This window comes from Schistocerca nitens, chromosome 1, assembly GCF_023898315.1.
Source record: "Schistocerca nitens isolate TAMUIC-IGC-003100 chromosome 1, iqSchNite1.1, whole genome shotgun sequence".
Classification (NCBI taxonomy): domain Eukaryota; kingdom Metazoa; phylum Arthropoda; class Insecta; order Orthoptera; family Acrididae; genus Schistocerca; species Schistocerca nitens.
In genome coordinates, this window is record NC_064614.1 from 436,276,988 (window position 1) to 436,300,070 (window position 23,083).

Sequence of the window (23,083 nt, forward strand, 5' to 3'; positions counted from 1 at the left end):
TTTTACTCAGGTCAGTTGATAACGTCTTACTTTCAAAATCAGTGAACGCTTCTCTCATTGCTCTCCTTATACCCATTTTCGCTTCGTTCAGCTTTTGTTTGTCAGCTGGGTTTTTACTTCTCTTGAATCTGAGATGAAGTGCTCTTAGTTTACGTAGCGCTTTTCTAACACGGCTATTAAACCATGGGGGATCTTTCCCATCCTTTAAAACCTTACTCGGGACATACTTGTCTAGGGCATATTGAACGAAGCCTTTGAATTTTTTCCATTTGTTTCCACATCTTCGTCATCATCACCGAATATTTGATAGTGACTGCTGAGGTATTCTGAAATTTGTGTCCTGCCACCCTTGCTGAGAAAATGTATCTTTCTACCTATCTTAACATTCCTTGTGGGATCCGCCGTCTTTGATGTTGTCACAGCCTTGTGATCACTGATACCTTCCTCTACGTTAACTGATTCGATAAGTTCAGGTCTGTTTGTTGCCAGGAGGTCTAAGACGTTACTCTCACGAGTTGGTTCTCTAACTATCTGCTCAAGGTAATTTTCGGACAAGACATCCAGAACAATGCCACATAATTCCCTGTCTCTGGCACACGTTTTTATGGCACAACACTCCCAAGTTGAAGTCACCCCCTATTACAACGGCATGATCAGGAAAATTGCTAGCTGACTTTAAGTTATATTACTCTCATTCAATAAAATGCTGAAAATCTGAATATATAATTTAGTTTATGTGTAACTGCGCGCCTGTCTCACAATTTAAGGAAATTTAAGTCTGCCGCATAGTGGCGGCGTATTGTTGCGCGCCAGCAATGTTATTTCTCGAAGCTGCAATTTTAAGTAAAATCTGAAAATACTTATATATTCTACATGAAGGATCCTATTATTACGCAGACAACTACAAAAGTAATGCTTAATACATATAATATTCTCATTTCTCACAACCATCTATGTACAGAAGCATGAATAATAATCGTCTGCTTTATATCCACAGAAATAGTACTCTACTGTCCGGTCTTGTTCACCGTTTACCAAGAAGACGTAAGAGTTTATTACTCAAAGCACTATTCACAGACCGTCACACTGTTCATTCTTTACCTTGATAACTAAAATTCTCTTCCAATTATTCTCATATAAACAATGTTTACCGCATTTGCATAGTAACACGTATTAAAAATAATAATCATATGTTACACGTAATGTTCTTCATCTTGATGCGTTTAACATATGACATTATTTAATATGTCATTCATATGAGGAAGCTATAACAGTCAGCATTGTGTAATCCGTTGAACAGACCCATATCACTAATGTCGATTTGCAGTAGGATTATGGAACGTATACTATACGCGAACATTGTGAACTACCTCGAAGAAAATGATTTATTGACAAATAGACAACACGCATTCAGTAAACACCGTTCTTGTGAAACGCAACTAGATCTTTATTCTCACGTAGTTATGAGTGCTATTGACAATGGGCGTGAAATTGATCCCATATTTTTAGATTGCCAGAAGACTTTTGACACCGTTCCTCACAACCGAATCAAACAAATCTGCGTGCCTATGGGATATCGCCTCAATTGTGCGACTGGATTCGTGATTTACTGTCAGACATAAATGATTTAGGAGACAGCTTTCTTAGATTGTAGATGATGCTCTCGTATACCGTCATGTAGAGCCATCATATGATCAAAACGAATTGCAAAATGATTTAGACAAGATGTCTGTATGCTACGAAAAGTGGCAATAGATTCCAAGTAATGAAAAGTGCGAAGTCATGCACAAGAGCACTAAAAGGAATCCGCTAAATTTCGGTTACACGATAAATCGCTCTAATCTAAAGGATGTGAACCCAATTAAATACTTAGGGATTACAATTACGAAAAACTTAAATTGGAACGATCACATAGATAATGTTGTGGGGAAAGCGAACCAAAGACTGCCATTTACTGGCAGAACACTTAGAAAATGCAACATACCTACTAAAGAGACTGCTTACACTACGCTTCTTCGCTCTCTCTTGGAGTATCGCTGCGTGGTGTGGACTGACTGACGGAAGACGTCGAAAAAGTTTAAATAAGGACAGCCCGTTTTGTATTATTGCGAAATGGGAAGAGAGTGCCACGGGGACGATACACGAATTGGGGTGGCAATCATTAAAACTAAGATGTTTATCGTTACAACAGGACCTTCTCAAGAAATTTCAGTCACCATCTTTCTCCTCAGAGAGTGAACATATTTTGTTGGAGTTCACCTACAAAGGGAGAATTGATCATCGCAATAAAACAAGAGAAATCAGATGCCACACCTAAAGATTTAAGTGTTCGTTTTTCCCTCGCGCTTTCGAGAGTGGAACAACAGAGAAGCAGTTTGAAGGTGGTTCGATGAATTCTCTGCCTGGCACTTAATTGTGAATTGCAGAGTAGTCATGTAGATGTAGATGCATTATCCAAGGCCTAGTAGCAGAGTTCCTGTTTTATTTTTTACTTCGTGCCAAGGTAAAGCAGTACTTGTGGACCTGCGAATTACTGGAATGTTTGAGCACTTTTGTTGGGGAAACATATCATGGCTGAAGTACGGCATGGCATTTCTGTGAATAATTTTTTGGGAGCTGTTCAGCTCACATGCAGCTGATTTCCAAGCTGAATGTCGAGTACGAGGGTCAATGTCGACATTTTGCATTGGAACATCTCATAGCTCCAATAAATCAAAGGTCAGGCAGACTCATATCTGCTACACACGTCCATCCTATGCCAGTGCATACACGGTTTCGAAACAAATGGATAACAGTTCCTCCGATTCTTACGACGGTGGGCCTACATTAAGGAAACTGGACTGATGCTGGTTGAAAAGAATAACCGATTCCTGCTTCCCAGAACGTAATGTCCGAGGTACCGGGGTGGAGAAGAGTTTGTACCTCTTTAATTGTGACGAATTTTGTATGAGAACGAGACATGCACTCAACCCCTCCTTACCTACCACCTAATTAATTATGCACACAACGGTAACGAAGGGAAATGATGGTGGACCCTGCTAGTTGGTAAAATAAGGAATGCACACTCACAATAAATTAATAAAAATCGAAATCTACTCAGAGAGAAAAAAAGAGAACTTTATCATAATAAACATCAGGAAATGGAATTCTGCATATATCTACGAAATGATATGTGGCTTAAATATTACAATGAGATTTATTATACATCAGAACATAAAGGCGCATGATTATCGACGCAAACAGTAGGTTAATGGATAAGGTATTTTGAACTATTATGCGAATAAGAGTCGGCTCGAGAACAAGGGCTCCTACTCTCTGTGATGAAATAGCTTGACGATAACGACTGAAGGTCCTAACCAATCAAATATTACTCTCCTGACTATATTGCAGTATCGCGATTAGTAGTGAGAGCTCACATGGGATCACATGGAGAAACAAGCAAGGTGGACTTGTGGCAAAGCGAGAGCGCATGCTGCTGAGGACTTCAGTATAAAATTGATAGGTCCTACAATCCCGGAGCCGCAATATACTTTACCAATGCTGAAATTTGTAGCAGGTCTGATGATATAGGTGCCGACTTCTGGTGTGCAGCAACTCTGTTTTAACCCCTGGCCTCGAAGGCTGTCTGAGAATTCTAAGTTCTGCCGAAAAAGTGCGACTAAGTCGCAAGACCGTCCGACTCCAACGAAGATCAGATCTAGAATTCTACTGTGCCCGCGCAATGCAACGCAACACCAACAGTGCTCAACTCCCTACCTCCCTCGAAAACCGCGAATCAGCATTCAGTTCTGATTCCAAAATTCCCCCACACTGTCTCAGAACACCATTCGCGCCAATAGCGACCGTTCCCTCCAATTTCGATCAGGGCTTTATGATGTCAGCTTCAGTTCAAGTTGACCAATCATGCTTCTGCTATTCAGCTGAGGACACTGAACTTGCCGTTTGACCGGCTACGAAAACAACCTGCCTAGACCACCAGCCATCCGGCGCCAGACAGTCGCACCCAGCAGGGCACGGTCCACAAGTATTCTCAGAATCAGGAGGACAATGCAGTCAGTCGGTGCCAGGAGTCTTCTTTCCGGACGCGCCGGAACGGTAAACACGTAAACTGCGGCGACACTCAGACGTCTCGCAGGTCGTTTCGCCCTGCATGCAATAGGCGAAACTTGACCGACGACAGTCGTTCCGCCAGGCGCTTAAGCCCATTGTACGAACCCCTCAGAATTCGGGCAAGTGCAGCCCCCAACTGGAAATGCAGTGTGCTCCGTCCTCCGATGCTCGTCTCGCACAGGCCACACAGGGAAGTAACCCAACATGCATAGGAATCAAGTGAAAATAATTTTTGAGCTCTCAGTACTAATACTCTCATTAGAATAACCTTATTCGGTCGGTTACCACCGTGCAATGACATAGAACATTAATAAAACTGATGAAAATGAGAGGCGACATGCTAAAGAGGGCATGAAACCTCTCAAATGAACGTCGGCTTTTCCGGCAAGAAACGTCGGAGAAGGAACCAAAAAAAAAAAAAAATAAAAATAAAAAAAAATGGTTCAAATGGCTCTGAGCACTATGGGACTTAACATCTATGGTCATCAGTCCCCTAGAACTTAGAACTACTTAAACCTAACTAACCTAAGGACATCACACAGCACCCAGTGGAGAAGGAACATTCTGTGATCACTGCAGCAAGGGCACCGGTTGGTGTGGTAGCGTTACGTTTACGTGGTCCGCCACATCGTCATTAATTCATGCCGAAAATAATACTGACCTGCTTGTTTTATAAATCCATCTTCGGAAATCATGTGGTGGCTGTGTTCCTTGTGTAGGATCGTGTATTTTTCAGCAAGATAATGCGTCTCTAGACATAGTTAAAAGTGTCTGCAAACGGCTTGGCGAATGCGATCGAAATATGAAAATAGGTGCCCCGTATCTCAACCCAACTGAACTTGTATCGCACCTCCTGAGTTTTACGCTGTGCTTGACGTTCTCCCTCCATTCAGTCACTATAGGTCTGCAGGAAGTATTGCAAATAGTGTTGGACCTGTCAGCATCTGAGTAAGTCATTCCCAGCTTCCACATATTCTAGACACCAGCAGCTGGTGATAGCATTGCGATTTTGACAGCATGTTATTCCAGCCATAGTATTAACACCACATTGCTATGGCAACAGTAAAATAATTAATGCTATTACTAATATTATAAATATAGCTATGTATTTTATATTAGCGATCATTGTCCCCCGCCGTTACTATTCCTTGTACTTTTGTTATATGTAATCAATAGTTCTTTTCCCAGAGCAATGTACAGATACGAGTGGCTTTTAGTAAGTAATGCAACACATTTTTCTCTGAAAGCGGGTTTGTTTTATTCAGGATTCCAAAACACCATATTATTCCCCACTCTTTTCGCTGATAGACCCTATTTTTCAACATAATGTCCGTTCAGTGTGACAGCCTTACGCCAACTTACTGGGGCCTGGGACCGGTATGCTGCACCCATCACCTCCCAGCTACCTGTGGAATGCGTCCTTAATTGGGCCAAACAGACGGAAGTCGGAAGGTGCGAGATCCGGGCTGTAGGGTTGATGATGAAGAAGAACAGTACTATAAAGTCTTGTGAGCTCCTGTAGGGTGCGCAGTGTTGTGCGAGGCCTTGTGGCGCGGAAAAGGGGAAGTTCGTTAGAACTTTTGTGACAACGAACTCGCAAAAGTCGTTTCTTCAGTTTCCTGAGTATAACACAATGTACTTCAGAGTTGATCGTTGCCCAATGAGAGAGAACGTCAAACAGAATAAGCCCTTCAGTGCCCCAGAAGACAGTCGCCATGGCTTTACCGGCTGAGGGTGCGACTTTGTGAAGTTTTTATTCGGAGGAGAGGTGATATGGTGCCACTCCGTGGATTGCCGTTTTGTTTCCCGATCGAAGTGATGAACCCATGTTTCATCGTCTGTGACGATGTTCGACAAAAAATTGTCACGATCAGCTTCGTAACGCGCAAGCAATTCCTTCGTTGCTCTTTATGATCTTCTATTAGACGGCGAGAAACCCAGCGGGAACACGCTTTTGAGTATCCCAACTGACGGACGGATGTGTTGGCACTAGCAATAGCGACGCCCAGTCGTGCAGCGAGGCGTTTGATTGTGTGTGATCTGTCGCTCGCCATGAATGAGAGTGTCTGCACTATCCAACAATGAAGGAGTCACAGGTGTTTGCGGCCCGGGTAGACGCGGGATATCGGACAGGTTTGCACGACCTTCTTGTGACGATGACAGACGCCTCGCCCAGCAACTCACCGTGCTCTTGTTCATTGCCAGGTGTCCGCAGACATGCTGCAAGCGCCTATGAATATCTGCGATTCTCTGGTTTTCCGCCAAGGAAGCTCAGTGACAGCTGTCTGCTTGGAACGCACCTCCGTTACAGATGCCACTTTGAATGCATTCAGATGGCACCACCACTTATCGGAACTTCATGAAACTGTAGGCGCTGAAGGGGGACTATTTCATGATGTACCACAACAAATTCCCCTTTTGTTCAACCGCAACTGGCCGAGAAAATAAATGTATTGCATTACTTACTGAAAGACACTCGTTCAAAGAGCGATAAGTAGTATCTTCCATTGAAACATATGTGGCTTTCATGAAAAACGATGAAGACGGGGCCGAGGGTCCGCAAGAGAACTATCGCAGTCTTATCCGAAAATTCCTTCTATTGATTCCATCGGAGGGCGTTAGGTGCTGTAGTGGGACCTCCTGCTGTCATTATTTTATGCTCTACATTTGTTTCACTTTCTCCAATTGCAACCAGTTTACATTTCTTGAAAAGTGCTTCAGTTCAACATGACATTGTTATCATTGTCGACGACTCTGACACACTTTAAGTGTTGAAGGACACTCGCAGGCGCAAAAGTAGGAAAATGGGTTAAAATTAGTGGTTAACAATACTCTGATTTTATCTGCTTCAGTTTCTTCATTATGACAATGCAGTGGCTTGTGTCTGCAGTTGTGTAAACTAGTCTGTATGGGAAAATCTATTTTCTAAATAGTTAACTTTACGGTCTCATTTGTTAGAGCATAAGCGGTGTTGGAAAATGCAGACCTACTAGCGACCCTCACCGACTTCTTACGGGTGCCACGAACTGTAAGCATCGAAGACAGAACGACTTGTCTGGCGCAGCAGCGATAAATTATACACACAAACCTTCCTCATGAATCAATGTATCTATAAAAATCCTTGCAATAGTTCCTGAAATTAGCCTTGACCCGCCCGGGGTAGCCGCGCGGTCTCAGGCGCCTTGCCACGGTTCGTGCGACACCCCCCGTCGGAGGTTCGAGTCCTCCCTCGGGCATGGGTGTGCGTGTTGTCCTTAGCCTAAGTTAGATTAAGTAGTATGTAAGCCTAGGGACCGATGACCTCAGCAGTTTGGTCCCATAGGAACTTACCACAAATTAAAAAAAAAAAAAAAAAGCCTTGAACTACAGATCGAAAAACCAGCGGGGGACTTTAATTTATAATATGTATATATTATCAGACGGTTACTATCATATGTCCTGTAGCCCGAATAAAAAATGTTATTGTCTTTTTCGTAGGTTAAAGACGGTTTCTCATTGACTTGTGCAAGATGCAATTTATAGGATAATATGTACTTCTTTCGTATATTGTAGTTCCTGTGGAATGTATAAAGGCTAAATATCTCTAGCTACAGAATGAATTTCACTATGTTAACGGCACCATCCAAAAAACTACGTTAGGCAGAGATTTTACGGGTGTACAACTAACTTTTAGCTTTGTGAAATCCACAGAGGTGATGACAATAACGCAGTGTTAGCTCTGCATCAATCATACAGGGTCTACAGGATACGAATAATGTACAGATTACCCTGTAAGCTGTAGACACGAACTTACAGACGGCATCACAGTACACATAAACGGTCTGTGATCTATGCAAAAGTTCTGTAATATTTTCCTTAGCTACATTAAACAGAACGATACGTCTTTGACAATGAAACTATGTTTTCTGAAACTTGTTCTGCACCGACACGGCCGGCCGAAGTGGCCGTGCGGTTAAAGGCGCTGCAGTCTGGAACCGCAAGACCGCTACGGTCGCAGGTTCGAATCCTGCCTCGGGCATGGATGTTTGTGATGTCCTTAGGTTAGTTAGGTTTAACTAGTTCTAAGTTCTAGGGGACTAATGACCTCAGCAGTTGAGTCCCATAGTGCTCAGAGCCATTTGAACCATTTTTTGCACCGACACGTTATATTAGGTTTGTGAATAAGTTCGTAGTGTTTTTGTTTTCGATGTTGGTATTCGGGTTGCTATGGGTTTATTTATCAAATGTCATTTTTTATTTGTGGTTTACTGTTGGTATTTGAGTGTACATATTGTCGTTTTGTCGTTTGGAGATAGTGAGTGGAGCTGTGGACGCTAGAAAATGGAATCCCATGTGGAGAAATCGGAACATTTCCGACATATTCTTCAGTCTGAATTCAGTGGACGGGGACAGCAGCGGAGGCAGCCAGAAACATTTGCGCCCTGTACGGGGATAATGCCATTGGACAGAGCACGGCAAGAGAATGGGTTTCTCCTTTGGAAGAGGATCGTTTTGACATTACTGATCCTCCACGTTCAGGAAGATCTTCGGAGTTTGATAAAAATCGTTTAAACGCATTAATACACAATTATCCACTTCAGTGTGCTCGAGATCTGGCAAATGTGACGATCTATGATCATTCCACTATCGTTAAAAAAGGTAGGAAGATTTTTCTGTTCAGCAAAGGCGACAAAAAGCAGATTTCCCCACCATGTTATAGTTCTGGGTGGAGATTTTAATTTGCCGGATATAGACTGGGAGACTCAAACACACATAACGGGTGGCACGGACAAAGAATCCAGTGAAATTTTTTAAAGTGCTTTATCTGAAAACTACCTTGAGCAGTTAAACAGAGAACCGACTCGTGACGATAACATATTAGACCTTCTGGTGACAAACAGACCCGAACTATTTGAAACAGTTAACGCAGAACAGGGAATCAGCGATCATAAAGCGGTTACTGCATCGATGATTTCAGCCGTAAATAGAAATATTAAAAAAGGTAGGAAGATTTTTCCGTTTAGCAAAACCGACAAAAAGCAGATTTCAGAGTACCTTACGGCTCAACACAAAAGTTTTGTTATAAGTACAGATAGTGTTGAGGATCAGTGGACAAAGTTCAAAACCATCGTACAATATGCGTTAGATGAGTATGTGCCAAGCAAGATCGTAAGAGATGGGAATGAGCCACCGTGGTACAACAACCGAGTTAGAAAACTGCTGCGGAAGCAAAGGGAACTTCACAGCAAACATAAACATAGCCAAAGCCTTGCAGACAAACAGAAATTACGCTAAGCGAAATGTAGTGTGAGGAGGGCTATGCGAGAGGCGTTCAATGAATTCGAAAGTAAAGTTCTATGTACTGACTTGGCAGAAAATCCTAAGAAATTTTGGTCTTATGTCAAAGCGGTAGGTGGATCAAAACAAAATGTCCTGACACTCTGTGACCAAAATGGTACTGAAACAGAGGATGTCAGACTAAAGGCCGAAATACTAAATGTCTTTTTCCAAAGCCGTTTCACAGAGGAAGACTGCACTGTGGTTCCTTCTCTAGATTGTCGCACAGATGACAAAATGATAGATATCGAAACAGATGACAGAGGGATAGAGAAACAGTTAAAATCGCTCAAAAGAGGAAAGGCCGCTGGACCTGATGGGATACCAGTTAGATTTTACACAGAGTTCGCGAAGGAACTTGCCCCCCTTCCTGCAGCGATGTACCGTAGGTCTCTAGAAGAGCGTAGCGTTCCAAAGGATTGGAAAAGGGCACAGGTCGTCCTCGTTTTCAAGAAGGGACTTCGAACTGATGTGCAGAACTATGGACCTGTATCTCTAACATCGATCAGTTGTAGAATTTTGGAACACGTGTTATGTTCGAGTATAATGACTTTTCTGGAGACTAGAAATCTACTCTGTAGGAATCAGCAAGGGTTTCGAAAAAGACGATCGTGTGAAACCCAGATCGCGCTGTTCGTCCACGAGACACAGAGCGCCATAGACACGGGTTCCCAGATAGATGCCGTGTTTCTTGACTTCCACAAGGCGTTTGATACAGTTCCCCACAGTGGTTTAATGAACAAAGTAAGAGCATATGGACTATCAGACCAATTGTGTGATTGGATTGAAGAGTTCCTAGATAACAGAACGCAGCATGTCATTCTCAATGGAGAGAAGTCTTCCGAAGTAAGATGGATTTCAGGTGTGTCGCAGGGAAGTGTCTTAGGACCGTTGCTATTCACAATATGCATAAATGACCTTGTGGTTAACATCGGAAGTTCACTGAGGCTTTTTGCGGATGATGCTGTAGTATATCGAGAGGTTGTAACAATGGAAAATTGTACTGAAATGCAGTAGGATCTGCAGCGAATTGACGCATGGTGCAGGGAATGGTAATTGAATCTCAATGTAGCCAAGTGTAATGTGCTGCGAATACACAGAAAGAAAGTCCCTTTATCATTTAGCTACAATATAGCAGGTCAGCAACTGGAAGCAGTTAATTCCATAAATTATCTGGGAGTAAGCATTAGGAGTAATTTAAAATGGAATGATCATACAAAGTTGATCGTCGGTAAGGCAGATGCCAGACTGGGATTCATTGGAAGAATCCTAAGGAAATGCAATCCGAAAACAAAGGAAGTAGGTTACAGTACACTTGTTCGCCCACTGCTTGAATATTGCTCACCAGTGTGGGATCCGGCCAGATAGGGTTGATAGAGGAGATAGAGAGGATCCAACGGAGAGCAGCGCGCTTCGTTACAGGATCATTTAGTAATCGCGAAAGCGTTACGGAGATGACAGATTAACTCCAGTGGAAGACTCTGCAGGAGAGACGCTCAGTAGCTCGGTACGGGCTTTTGTTGAAGTTTCGAGAACATACCTTCAGCGAGGAGTAAAGCAGAATATTGCTCCCTCCTACTTATGTCTCGCGAAGAGACCATGAGGATAAAATCAGAGCGATTAGAGCCCACACAGGGGCTTACCGACAATCTTTCTTTCCACGAACAATGCGAAACTGGAATAGAAGGAAGAACCGATAGAGGTACTCAAAGTACCCTCCGCCACACACCGTCAGGTGGCTTGCGGAGTATGGATGTAGATGTAGATGTAGATCGTGCGATATTTGCATACAGCAGGGAAAATTCAAAAATCGGGTGTGTCACTATGCATGCTCTAAGCAGAATAAAAAAAAATATCAGATTTGCCCTAAATTGCATCTCTGGTCGCACGTCATCAATTGGCTCGTGAACAGCACCGATCATTGACCGTTACTGGTGACGAGAAGTGGTGCCTTTAATCTAACATAACGAGAAGAAATTATTTATGTAGTAAAGGAGACGAAAATTTAATTGTGATGGCGCACTGGAATTCGATAGTAGGAAAAGAAAGAGAAGAAATAATAGTAGGTGAATATGAACGGAGGAAAGGAATTAAAGAGCAAGCCACCTGGTAGGGTTTTGTACAGAGCATAATTTAATCATCGCTAAGACTTGGTTTAAGAATCATAAAAAGGTTGTATGCGTGGAAGAGATATGGAGACACCGGAAGGTTCAGATTGATTGTATAATGAGTGAACATAGATTTAGGAACCAGATTTTAAGTTGTAAGACATTCCCAGGGGCAGATGTGGACTCTGACAAAAATTTATTTGTTATGATCTGTAGATTAAAACTGAAGAAACTGCAAAAATCTAGGAAATTAAGGACATGGGACTTGGATAAGTTGAAAGAACCAGAGGTTCTTGAGAATTTCAGAGGGACCGTCAGGCAATGGTTGGTAAAGCAGGGGAAACGACTACAGTAGAAGATGAAATAATTAAGGCAGCAGAGGATCAAAGTGCTAAATAAACAAGGCGTAGGAGAAAACAAAAAATGCAATAAATGAAGCAGGCGAAAGGGGACAGAAAGGTCTAATAAATGGGATTGACAGAAAGTGCAAAATTGTTAAGCAGGAATGGCTAGAAGACATGTTCGAAATAAATAAACAAAGCCGGCCGGTGTGGCCGAGCGGTTCTAGGCGCTTCAGTCCGGAACCGCGCTGCTGCTACGGTCGCAGGTTCGAATCCTGCCCCGGACATGGATGTGTGTGATGTCCTTAGGTTAGTTAGGTTTAAGTAGTTCTAAGTCTAGGGGACTGATGACCTCAGATGTTAAATCCCATAGTGCTTAGAGTCATCTGAACCATTTGGATCCATCATGTAACTAATGAGGAAGCACTGAATAGAATTGGAGCGACAAGAGATCTGTGGCACAATTTGACCAAAAGAAGGGATCGGTTGGTAGGACACATTATAAGACGTCAAGGGCTCACCAATTTATTACAATGAGGGGGGGAGGGGGTAAAAGTCATAGAGGAAGACCAAGAGATGAATATAGCAGATTCAGAAAGTTGTAGTAGTTATTCGAAGATTAAGAAGCTCGCACAGGAGTGAGTAGCATGGAGGCTGCGTCAGACCAGTCTTTGGACTGATGACCACAATAATGACAAGGAAAAGAAAGAAATGGTTGATCCCAAACAAACCAGAAACTCCCCGGACAAAGACCTGCACGCTTTCCCAAATGATGATGTTATGCATCTAGTGGAACAGCGGCGGTGTGTTGTACTACGAATTGCTTCTCCAGAGTGTAACGACCACTGCTCGCATTTATCGTCAATATCCGAGACGTCTTGCAGACGCAGTCTAAGAACAACGATCAGGAAGACTGCGTGAAGTGATGCTATTCAACGATAACAGCCTCACGCATTCTGCTAAACTGACAAAAAGCACTATACCTGTACAGGAGTTGGTTTGGCAAGTCATTCCGCACGCACTCACCTGATCTTACGCCCTCTGATTTTCACCTTCTCCGCTCTGTATCGAACAGCCTTCAAAGAACTTCCTTTCCAGATGTAAATGCGCTTCGAACATGACTCGACTAGTTCTTCGCCTAAAAACCGCGTGATTTCTGCAGTCGCGGAATAGAAAAGTTACCCCAGCGTTGGCAGACTGTTGTAAATAGTGAAGGAAAATATATTAATGATGACTAAAGTCTCTGTTATGTGTATCTGTTGTGTTTATTAAACTTATGGGAAAAGGCTACATACTTACACATCAACCGAATACAATGAAGATAGGAAAAATGAGAGCCGATTCTTCTTCAACAGCCGAAACCAGAGAAGGTAATCATGTTGGGTGCTGGGGTGTAGAGCGATGTCGATGTTCTGTCTCATCCTAAAGGTGTTACATTGGGTTTAGGTCGGGAGTCAGGGCAGCCCAGTCCACTTCAGAAATATTATTATCTATAACCCATTGCCTCACATTTGCTGCTTTTTACAGGGTGCATTACCATGTAGATACGAACAATCACCATCTCCTAACTGTTTCTCTACTGTACTTGGTACGCAGTGCTGTAAAATGCGTCTATATCCATCCGCATTTAGGGTTTTCTCAACTTCAGTAAGATTTTGCAGATTTTTGTAAGTACTACAAAAGTGAAACTTCCTAGCAGATTAAAACTGTGTGCCCGACCGAAATTCGAACTCGGGACCTTTGCCTTTGGCGGGCAAGTGCTCTACCATCTGAGCTACCAAAGCACGACTCACGCCCGGTCCTCACAGCTTTACTGCTGCCAGTATCTCGTCTCCTACCTTCCAAACTTAAACTACAAAAGTGTTTTCTTGTTCATCCTTCTTTACTTTTTAAAATTACTTTTGCAACATGAACTAGATAAATCCACTCAATTTTTGTTGTTGTGCTTACATGATTCTTCTAGCATTTAAGAGACTTACTGTCCTGCTGTTACGTCTATAAACCTAAAATTAATCAAGGCTTTATAATGGAAAAAACTTTGTGTTCTGTCTTATGGCAGGTCTTGTTATGGGGGAAGTCTCGTCAGAGAGGTCCACCGCATGAGCGTCAAGGGAAGTGAATCCAGTGGTGATTTCCCGTTGCCTTCCACTGGTGATGATGAAATGATAATGAGTACAACACAACACCCAGTTCCTGAGAGCAGAAAATCTCCGACCGAGCCGGGAATCGAACCCGGGCCCCTTGGCGTGATAGACCGCCGCGGTGACCACGCAGCTATCGGGGCAGACTTATAGTGGGAAAGTGGCCTTCAAATACGAAGAAATGATGTGAGAAATATATAAGAGTTAGACAAAATTATGAAAACACCAAAAACACAACATATTACCATGCCTAACACGGTGAGGGAACCCGTTAACAATCGAAACAGCTTCCAGTCATCTTGGAACGAAGAAAACTCGGGTACCGTATGTTTTTCAAGAGAGATGTGATACCGTTCTTCCTGCCACATAGTGGCAAGTTCAGATAGAAATGATGGAGGTGGATAGCGACCACACTCTCTTCTCTCTAAAGTAGAACACAACGGCTCAGTAACATAGAGATCTGGTGACTGTGGAGGCTAGGGAAGATGCGACAATTAATCCTCGTGCCCACATAGCCAGTACTGGACTATGCAAGCTGTGTTAACAGCAGTTCTGTCGTCTTGGTTAATAGCATTACCATTGCGGGAACAAACATTCTACCATGGCGTGGACCTGAACAGCTAAAATGATCACATAATCCTTGGCAGTAATCCGACCGTGTAGAGTAACAGTGAGCCGATGGAATACCACTATATGGCTACGCAAATCATCACCCAGTTCTTGCCATGTTTCACTCTTGGGATGTAAACTCGGCCAGAAGTTGGAAACAGAGTGAAACAAGACTCGTCTGGCCAAATTACTCTCTTACATTGCTCTGCACTGCAGGTCTTATGGCTTGGGGCACCACGTTTTTCTGTTACGAGTATTTGCATCACTGATGTGTTCTCTTAGAATTCCATCTCGCCCTGCAGTTCCCTGCTTGTGAAGCTCTTCGTGTTGTTCAGATGTTGATAGGGTACGAGAGTGTGACATTCAGCTTTGCAGCCACTTTTGAAGCTGTCGCCATCTTACTCTTCGTCAAAATGCTCTTTAATGACCGTCTGTCACTATTACTCAACACTCACTTTCGACCGCGTCGTTACTCATTGGCTGAGATTTTCCCGCTTTCCGTGTATGCGGCATTCATCTTCGATATGGTGCCTCGTGAAACACCAAACACTTCGGCTCCTTTGGTTAAGAAAGCATTCACCATATGAGCACCAACAATTTTCCCACGTTCGAACTCACTTAGCTCCAACATAACGCACTTCGAACTACACAGAACACAATTCTGACCGTGACCGACACTTGCAACGTATTAAGGACATTGCAATGGTGCCGTTCGTGCTCAAATACGACGGCGCAACCTGCAGGGTTGGCAAGCATCTGCATTATTTTTTGCCTAACCCCGTCTTTCCCTCAGCATAACGTTTTATTATGCGCAGTGGGCTACCCCATGACAGAATGAATTAAAATATCGTGGTCGGAGACGGTTACTTTAAACGTGATTCTATTACAGCGTTTCCGTGAACACATCCCTTTTAATAAGTACTGTGGAGACACTCAAAAGATGATATTTAGGATTTCTAAACAGAATTCAGTTTTTATATAATTAAATTATAACGTTTCTTCTTTTGATATAATCACAGGAAACAATGTGTACAATCTCATTTGCTGCAGTTCATGTCATTTCTGCGACTGTTCATTTCTTTTTTCGCAGGGTACATGAAATGAGGGATGAAAATCAGGAGTTACCAACTGATTTCATTGATGAGCTTTATACCTGGGCCCTGGAATGTAAGTACACCAAAAATTCTAAACCTGACATCTCATTTTTAGTTTATTTCCTTGTAATCGGTACTACAGAACTGAATCCTGTTAATTACTGTACATTTTTTCGATCCCAAACACATGTAGGCAGACAAAATCGCTCTTACTGTAGATAGCCAGCGATTATCTTGCGATACGTAAAGAATCGCAGTCGAAATGAACACCACACACAACGATGATAAGAAGAGCTGCAAGCATCGACACACACACACACACACACACACACACACACACACACACAAGCGCGCGCACGCACACACACAAACACACACAACGCCAAAAATAATAAATTTTTTAATAGGATATCTGTTTGTAATCCAAAGAGCCTTTTAATTCGCTAGTTCCAAATACACACACACACACACACACACACACACACACACACACAGTTTCTTCTGAAATGCATGTACAGAGTTACCAAAAGTGTAGAAACAAATTTTAAACATTCTAATCGGTCAGCCTACGTATACAGGTTGTATCATAATTAATAGCGAAGTAATAAGAGTGAAAATATACGACAGTAGAAGCAAGAATGTTTCAGTAAACATAGTAGCAAATTACATTATGAATTTTTCAAGGAAATGAAAATTAAAACCAAGATGTTTAATAAGCATATTCCTGTCACATTGTCGTTTGGAACAGCAACCAACACAATCAGAAAAAATATTTACCTTAGTTTATAGTCACAGTTTACTTTTATTTTGCCTACTGCCTACCGGTTTCGGTACAAAGTATCATCATAAGGCCACTGCATAGTCAAAACATTATAGTATACAGCTAAAATAATAATTTACGAAACATCTATGATAACAAACGCATGGAATAGAGTGCAACCTGAAAATATATACGCCCCTTACCCCAGGTGCAGAGTCGTTATGCTCGCTTACCAAGTAGGCATCTCATGTACTAGAAGTCAAGGCCAATGCTATGCTTCAAATACATCTAAACTGCGTCCAGTAGTGATACGAGTGCCCCCTATCTGCAGTGTTTCTTTTTTATTGTAAAAAAAGTCACAATGTAAAAGAGTCAACAGTTAGTAATTCTTTTAGAGTGGATTTTCTTAAATTTCAAATTTTATGGTATTTTTATTATTTTTTAAACGTCTTTTGCATTGTCACTCTTTTTCAAGAAGAAAAAAGTAATTCCATACGTACAGGGCAGTCTTATCACTGCTGGCCGCAGTGTAGCATTGTCTTTTAGTATATCGCACACTACTTGTGAGGCGGGCATGACGAGTGTATGCCAGGGCCAAGGGGCTCTCTGTATTTCAAGGCTACACTCTGTACCATACGTTTGCTGTCGTATTAGTGATCACAGATAAGAACGTGAAAGTAATCCGTAGTTGTAAGTTATGAAAGAAGATTTTTACAGTGGGCCAACAATGACCTATGAGCACATAAGGTTGAATATTACTATGGAACAGAAATAATCAACATAAAAAATTGTCACGCTAATCAATGTTTACTAACTGAAATTTGATAATCAGACTTTGTTATTACAAATTGTGAACTATAACGAAGTAACATTAGGAAGGAAAGGAAGATAACACATAATATCCTTATAATTGTAGATTAAACTCTGCAAGCCATTTGTCATATAAATCTACGTTTCATTTGCGGCACGATTTGACGTTTCATTTTTCCAAAGCACATATCTTCCTCTGACCTAACAAATGCGAAGAACATCTTTTCTTAGAGAAACAGCTACAGTTGTCCTCATTTGCCACTATCGCCCTGGCTGAGTTTTAGCATTGCCATACACTGAGGTGACAAAAGCCACTGGATACCGATACGCACGTGTACAGATGGCTGTAGTACCGCGTGCACAAGGTATTAAAGATCAGTTATCATTTACATTCAGGTGATTCATGTGAAAAGGTTTCCGACGTGATTATGACCGCACTACAGGAGTTGACTGACTTTGAACGCGGACTGGTGGTTGGAGCTAGACATATGGGGCATTCCATTTCGCAAATCATTAAAGAATTTAATATTCCGAGATCCACAGTGTCTCACAGTGCCAAGAATACAAAGTTACAGACAACGCAGAGGCCGACGGCCTTCACTTAACCACCGTGAGCAGAGGCTTTTAGTGGAATTGTGAGTGCTAATAGAAAACAACACTGGTTGAAACAACCGCAGAAATCAATGTGGAATGTACGACGGACATATGCGCTAGGACAGTGTGGCGAGTTTTGGCGTTAATGGGGTATGGTCGCAGACAACTGACGCGAGTTCCTTTGCTAACACACGAAGTCGCCTGCAGCGCCTCTCGTGGGCTCATGACCTTATCAATTTGAGTCTAGACGACTGGAAAACCGTGGCCTGGTCAGATAAGTCTCGATTTCACTTGGTAAGAGTTGATACTAGGATTCGAGTCTGGCGTAGACCAACAAAGCCATGGACCAGAGTTGTCAAAAAGACAATGTGCAAGCTATGGCGGCTTCATAATAAAGTGGGATGAGTTAACATGGAATGAACTGGGTCGTCTGGTCCAACTGAACCGATAATTGCCCTGTAAATGATTATGTTCGACTGCTTGGAAGCCATTTGCAGCCATTCATAGGCTTCATGTTCCCGAATAACGATGCAATTTTTGTGGATGACAATGCGCATTGTCACCGGGTCACAGTTGTTCTCGATCGGTTTGAAGAATTTTCTGAACAGTTCGGGCGAACGATTTGACCACCCAAATCGTCCTACGTGAATCACATCAAATATTTATGGGACATAATCTGGAGGTCAATTCGTGCACAAAATTCTGCACCGGCAGCACTTTCGCGGTTATGGATGGCTGCAGAGGCAACATGGTTCAATATTTCTGCAGGGGACTTCCAACGGCTTGTTGAGTCCATGCCACGTCGAGTTACGTCGGGCAAAAGGTGGTCCTACACGATATTAGGGGGTATCCCAAGACTTTTGTCACGTCAGTGTACAATGAAGAGTGGCTGAGTAAACAGGTGAAGTATGTGCGGGCAGCTGTGGCGCGCGTGGCGCTGGACCGCCGATTGGGCTGCCTGTCTGCGGAAGCCGCGAGCCGCGAGGAACCGCGCGCCATCCTGGCTGCCATCAAGGACTTCTTCCCGCTGGTGGCGCACGTCGAGCTGCGGCTGCCGCTCTGGAGGCTCGTCGCCACGCCCGCCTTCAACCGCTACATCGCCGCCCTCGACACCTTCACACGGTCAGTACCGCGCGTCAGTGTAACACCTTAATGATCATTTATTGCTCAACTGAAGTACACTACTGGCCATTAAAATTGCTACACCAAGAAGAAATGCAGATGATGAACGGGTATTCATTGGACAAATATATTATACTAGAACTGACATGTGATTACATTTTCACGCAATTTGGGTGCATAGATCCTGAGAAATCAGTACCCAGAACAACCACCTCTGGCCGTAATAACGGCCTTGATACGCCTGGGCATTGAGTCAAACAGAGCTTGGATGGCGTGTACAGGCGCAGCTGCCCATGCAGTTTCAACACGATACCACAGTTCATCAAGAGTAGTTCAAAATGGTTCAAATGGCTCTGAGCACTATGGGACTCAACTGCTGAGGTCATTAGTCCCCTAGAACTTAGAACTAGTTAAACCTAACTAACCTAAGGACATCACAAACAGCCATGCCCGAGGCAGGATTCGAACCTGCGACCGTAGCGGTCTTGCGGTTCCAGACTGCAGCGCCTTTAACCGCACGGCCACTTCGGCCAGCCATCAAGAGTAGTGACTGGCGTATTGTGACGAGCCAGTTGCTCGGCCACCATTGACCAGACGTTTTCAATTGATGAGAGGTCTGGAGAATGTGCTGGCCAGGGCTGCAGTCGAAAATTTTCTGTATCCAGAAAGGCCCGTACAGGACCTGCAACATGCGATCGTGCATTATCCTGCTGAATTGTAGGGTTTCGCAGGGATCGAATGAAGGGTAGAGCCACGGGTCGTGACACATCTGAAATGTAACGTCCATTGTGTTGCTTCAGGCTTTCCCGACGGACATGTTGTATATATGGTTCTCGGGCGAGACGTCGGATGTCATAGTGCAAACTCCACAATATTTCGTCAGCGCAACTGGCCGACATCTTCAGGTGCGACGAACACACTGCTAAGGCAGGACCAGGGCCCCCTATTTATGCTAGTTTTAGGCAGGAAGTGCGCATGCGTGGAGGCGCCAAATTCGATGGCCAATAGCGACCATCTGATATCGTCGCTATTGGCCATCGAATTTGGCGCCTCCACGCATGCGCACTTCCTGCCTAAAACTGACATAAATAGGGGGCCCTGGTCCTGCCTTAGCAGTGTGTTCGTCGCACCTGAAGATGTCGGCCAGTTGCGCTGACGAAATATTGTGGAGTTTGCACTATGACATCCGACGTCTCGCCCGAGAACCATATATGTAACGTCCGTTGTTCAAAGTGCCGTCAATGCGAACAAGAGGTGACAGAGACGTGTATCCAATGGCACCCCATACCATCACGCCGGGTGGTACGCCAGTATGGCGATGCCGAATATACGCTTCCAATGTGCGTTCACCGCGATGTCGCCAAACACGGATGCTGTAAACAGAACCTTGATTCATCCGAAAAAATGACGTTTTGCCATTCGTGCATCCAGGTTCGTCGTTGAGTACACCATCGCAGGCGCTCCTGTCTGTTATGCAGCGTCAAGGGTAACCGCAGCCATGGTCTCCGAGCTGATAGTCCATGCTGCTGCAAACGTCGTCCAACTGTTCGTGCAGATGATTGTAGTCTTGCAAATGTCCCCATCTGTTGACTCAGGGATCGAGACGTGGCTGCACGATCCGTTACAGCCATGCGGATAAGATGCCTGTCATCTCCACTGCTGGTGATACGAGGCCGTTGGGATCCAGCACGGCGTTCCTTATTACCCTCCTGAACCCACCGATCCCATATTCTGCTGACAGTCATTGGATCTCGACCAACACGAGTAGCAATATCGCGATACGATAAACCGCAATCGCGATAGGCTACAATCCGACCTTTATCAAAGTAGGAAACGTGATGGTACGCATTTCTTCTCCTTACACCAGGCATCACAACAACGTTTCCCCAGGCAACGCCGGTCAACTGCTGTTTGTGTATGAGAAATCGATTGGAAACTTTCCTCATGTCAGCACGTTGTAGGTGTCGCCACCGGCGCCAACCTTGTGGGAATGCTCTGAAAAGCTAATCATTTGCATATCACAGCATGTTCTTCCTGTCGGTTAAATTTCGCGTCTGTAGCACGTCATCTTCGTGGTGTAGCAATTTTAATGGCCAGTAGTGTATGACGGTTCGAGAGCTTAAGTTGAATCAGAGCAGGATATCATGTTAACGTTCGCTTAAACCATTAAAAAAAACTAGGAAAATAAACCAATGTTCATTCGGCGTACGTTTTAAATTAAAGTTCCACAACCGCAAACTAGTTAAAACTTCAGGTTTATAATTTATATAAAAAACAGCTACCAGCCACATGTATGGTTTAAAAAGGTTTATTATCTTCAGACCATGACCGGTTTCGGATTTTCCTTTACAAATCCATCTTCAGATGGCAGATTACACGCATTCTTAGTTAGACCTAGTTTTGTTTGTGTTATTCGTTTGCTGCACTGGGAAAGATAAGAAATATTTTGTTGTCATATCGGTAATGGTATTTTTACGAAAGATTTACTTCTTTTACAAGATCTAATTGCTCATGAGATGGTTTTTATAAACATTAGTAAACTTGCAGGTTAGTGTACTTACGTGCTGTGTAGTCAGGCAGAACTACACAGCTCGTAAGTACACTAACCTGCAAGTTTACTAATGTTTATAAAAACCATCTCATGAGCAATTAGATCTTGTAAAAGAAGTAAATCTTTCGTAAAAATACCATTACCGATATGACAACAAAATATTTCTTTTCTTTCCCAGTGCAGCAAACGAATAACACAAACAAAACTAGGTCCAACTAAGAATGCGTGTAATCTGCCATCTGAAGATGGATTTGTAAAGGAAAATCCGAAACCGGTCATGGTCTGAAGATAATAAACCTTTTTAAACCATACATGTGGCTGGTAGCTGTTTTTTATATAAATTATAAACCTTAAGTACAACAGCCACGTTTCTCAACATGTCGTCTTTCGACAAAATAGAGTTAAAACTTCCAATTCAGTTCACTCACAAATAATCACAGTAGAGTTACAGAGTTCACACTAAAGTATGTTTAAAATCAGTTTATGGTTGACACTTCACACGTTGCAACTGGTTTCACCTAATCGGACCGCTAAATGTTACGCCCGAACCGTTCACAGTTGTGAAACTGCCGCAGCAGTTGGTCGGTTCACTTCCAGTTCCTTGTCCAGCATTCCTCCTCGATGCGCGGCTGGTCCCGCCGGAGGTTCCAGTCCTCCAACGGGCATGGGTATGTGTGTTTGTCCTTAGGATAATTTAGGTTAAGTAGTGTGCAAGCTTAGGGACTGATGACCTTAGCAGTTAAGTCCCAGAAGATTTCACAAACATTTGAACATTTTTTTCTCCTTGATGTGTTTGTATCCCGACTCATGAGTTTGCCACTTTTATTTCATGCTTCATCATAGATGCTAACCACGCCAAAAGCAGCACACACACACAAACACGAAACGATAGTGATCAAACACACACGTTTCATACACAGCACAGACCAAACAATACTGCATACTTCCACACAAGACACGATTCAGCTTCACGTACAATTATCACAATTACAGAGATCAGCTTACATTAGATAAGCTTCACACGATATTGCGTGAAGCCACATGTTTGAAGGATACAATTCATCGGTGCTACTTGATCATCATAGTCGTAAATATAACCACTTAACAAAGTGTTGTGGTGTTGCACAATGGTTAGCGTATAACCTGCCCTGTAGAAGATTGTATGTTTGAAACTGGCTTTCGAATTTTTTTCATTTCTAACTCTAATCAAAAGAGTTTGATTATTATTTTTAGACAATTAATAGGTTTAAATGTAATGTTTTTATTTCTGATCTTTGCGTGTCATTTTTATCATCATACTGACGTTTTTTATGTGCTCTTATTTCTCTTGCTGTCACCCTTTTACGTTTGTAATTTGCCTATGGCGCGTATATTCTGCAACCAAGTGCCAAGTACTGCCCATCGGTTGGTAACGCGCAGCTTGTACAGCCAGTGTGTGGATGGTTTCAGGTAACCTGATAGCGACAGATAACAGTTTGCTCTTAGCGCTGAAATGGAATTTTTTCTGCCTTCAGTTTGCTCGTAGAG

The 23,083-nt window shown here is 43.0% G+C and overlaps 1 protein-coding gene across 1 annotated transcript in view; it reads left to right on the top strand.

Annotated features, from left to right (window-relative positions):
• LOC126252797 (probable cytochrome P450 49a1) overlaps positions 1-23,083 on the top strand; it is a 120,856-nt gene that overhangs the window by 29,434 nt on the left and 68,339 nt on the right. The window contains exons 4-5 of the mRNA XM_049953770.1: positions 15,716-15,792; positions 18,804-19,005. Of these exons, the coding sequence (XP_049809727.1) occupies positions 15,716-15,792; positions 18,804-19,005 (279 nt within the window). The remainder of the gene's footprint in view (positions 1-15,715; positions 15,793-18,803; positions 19,006-23,083) is intronic.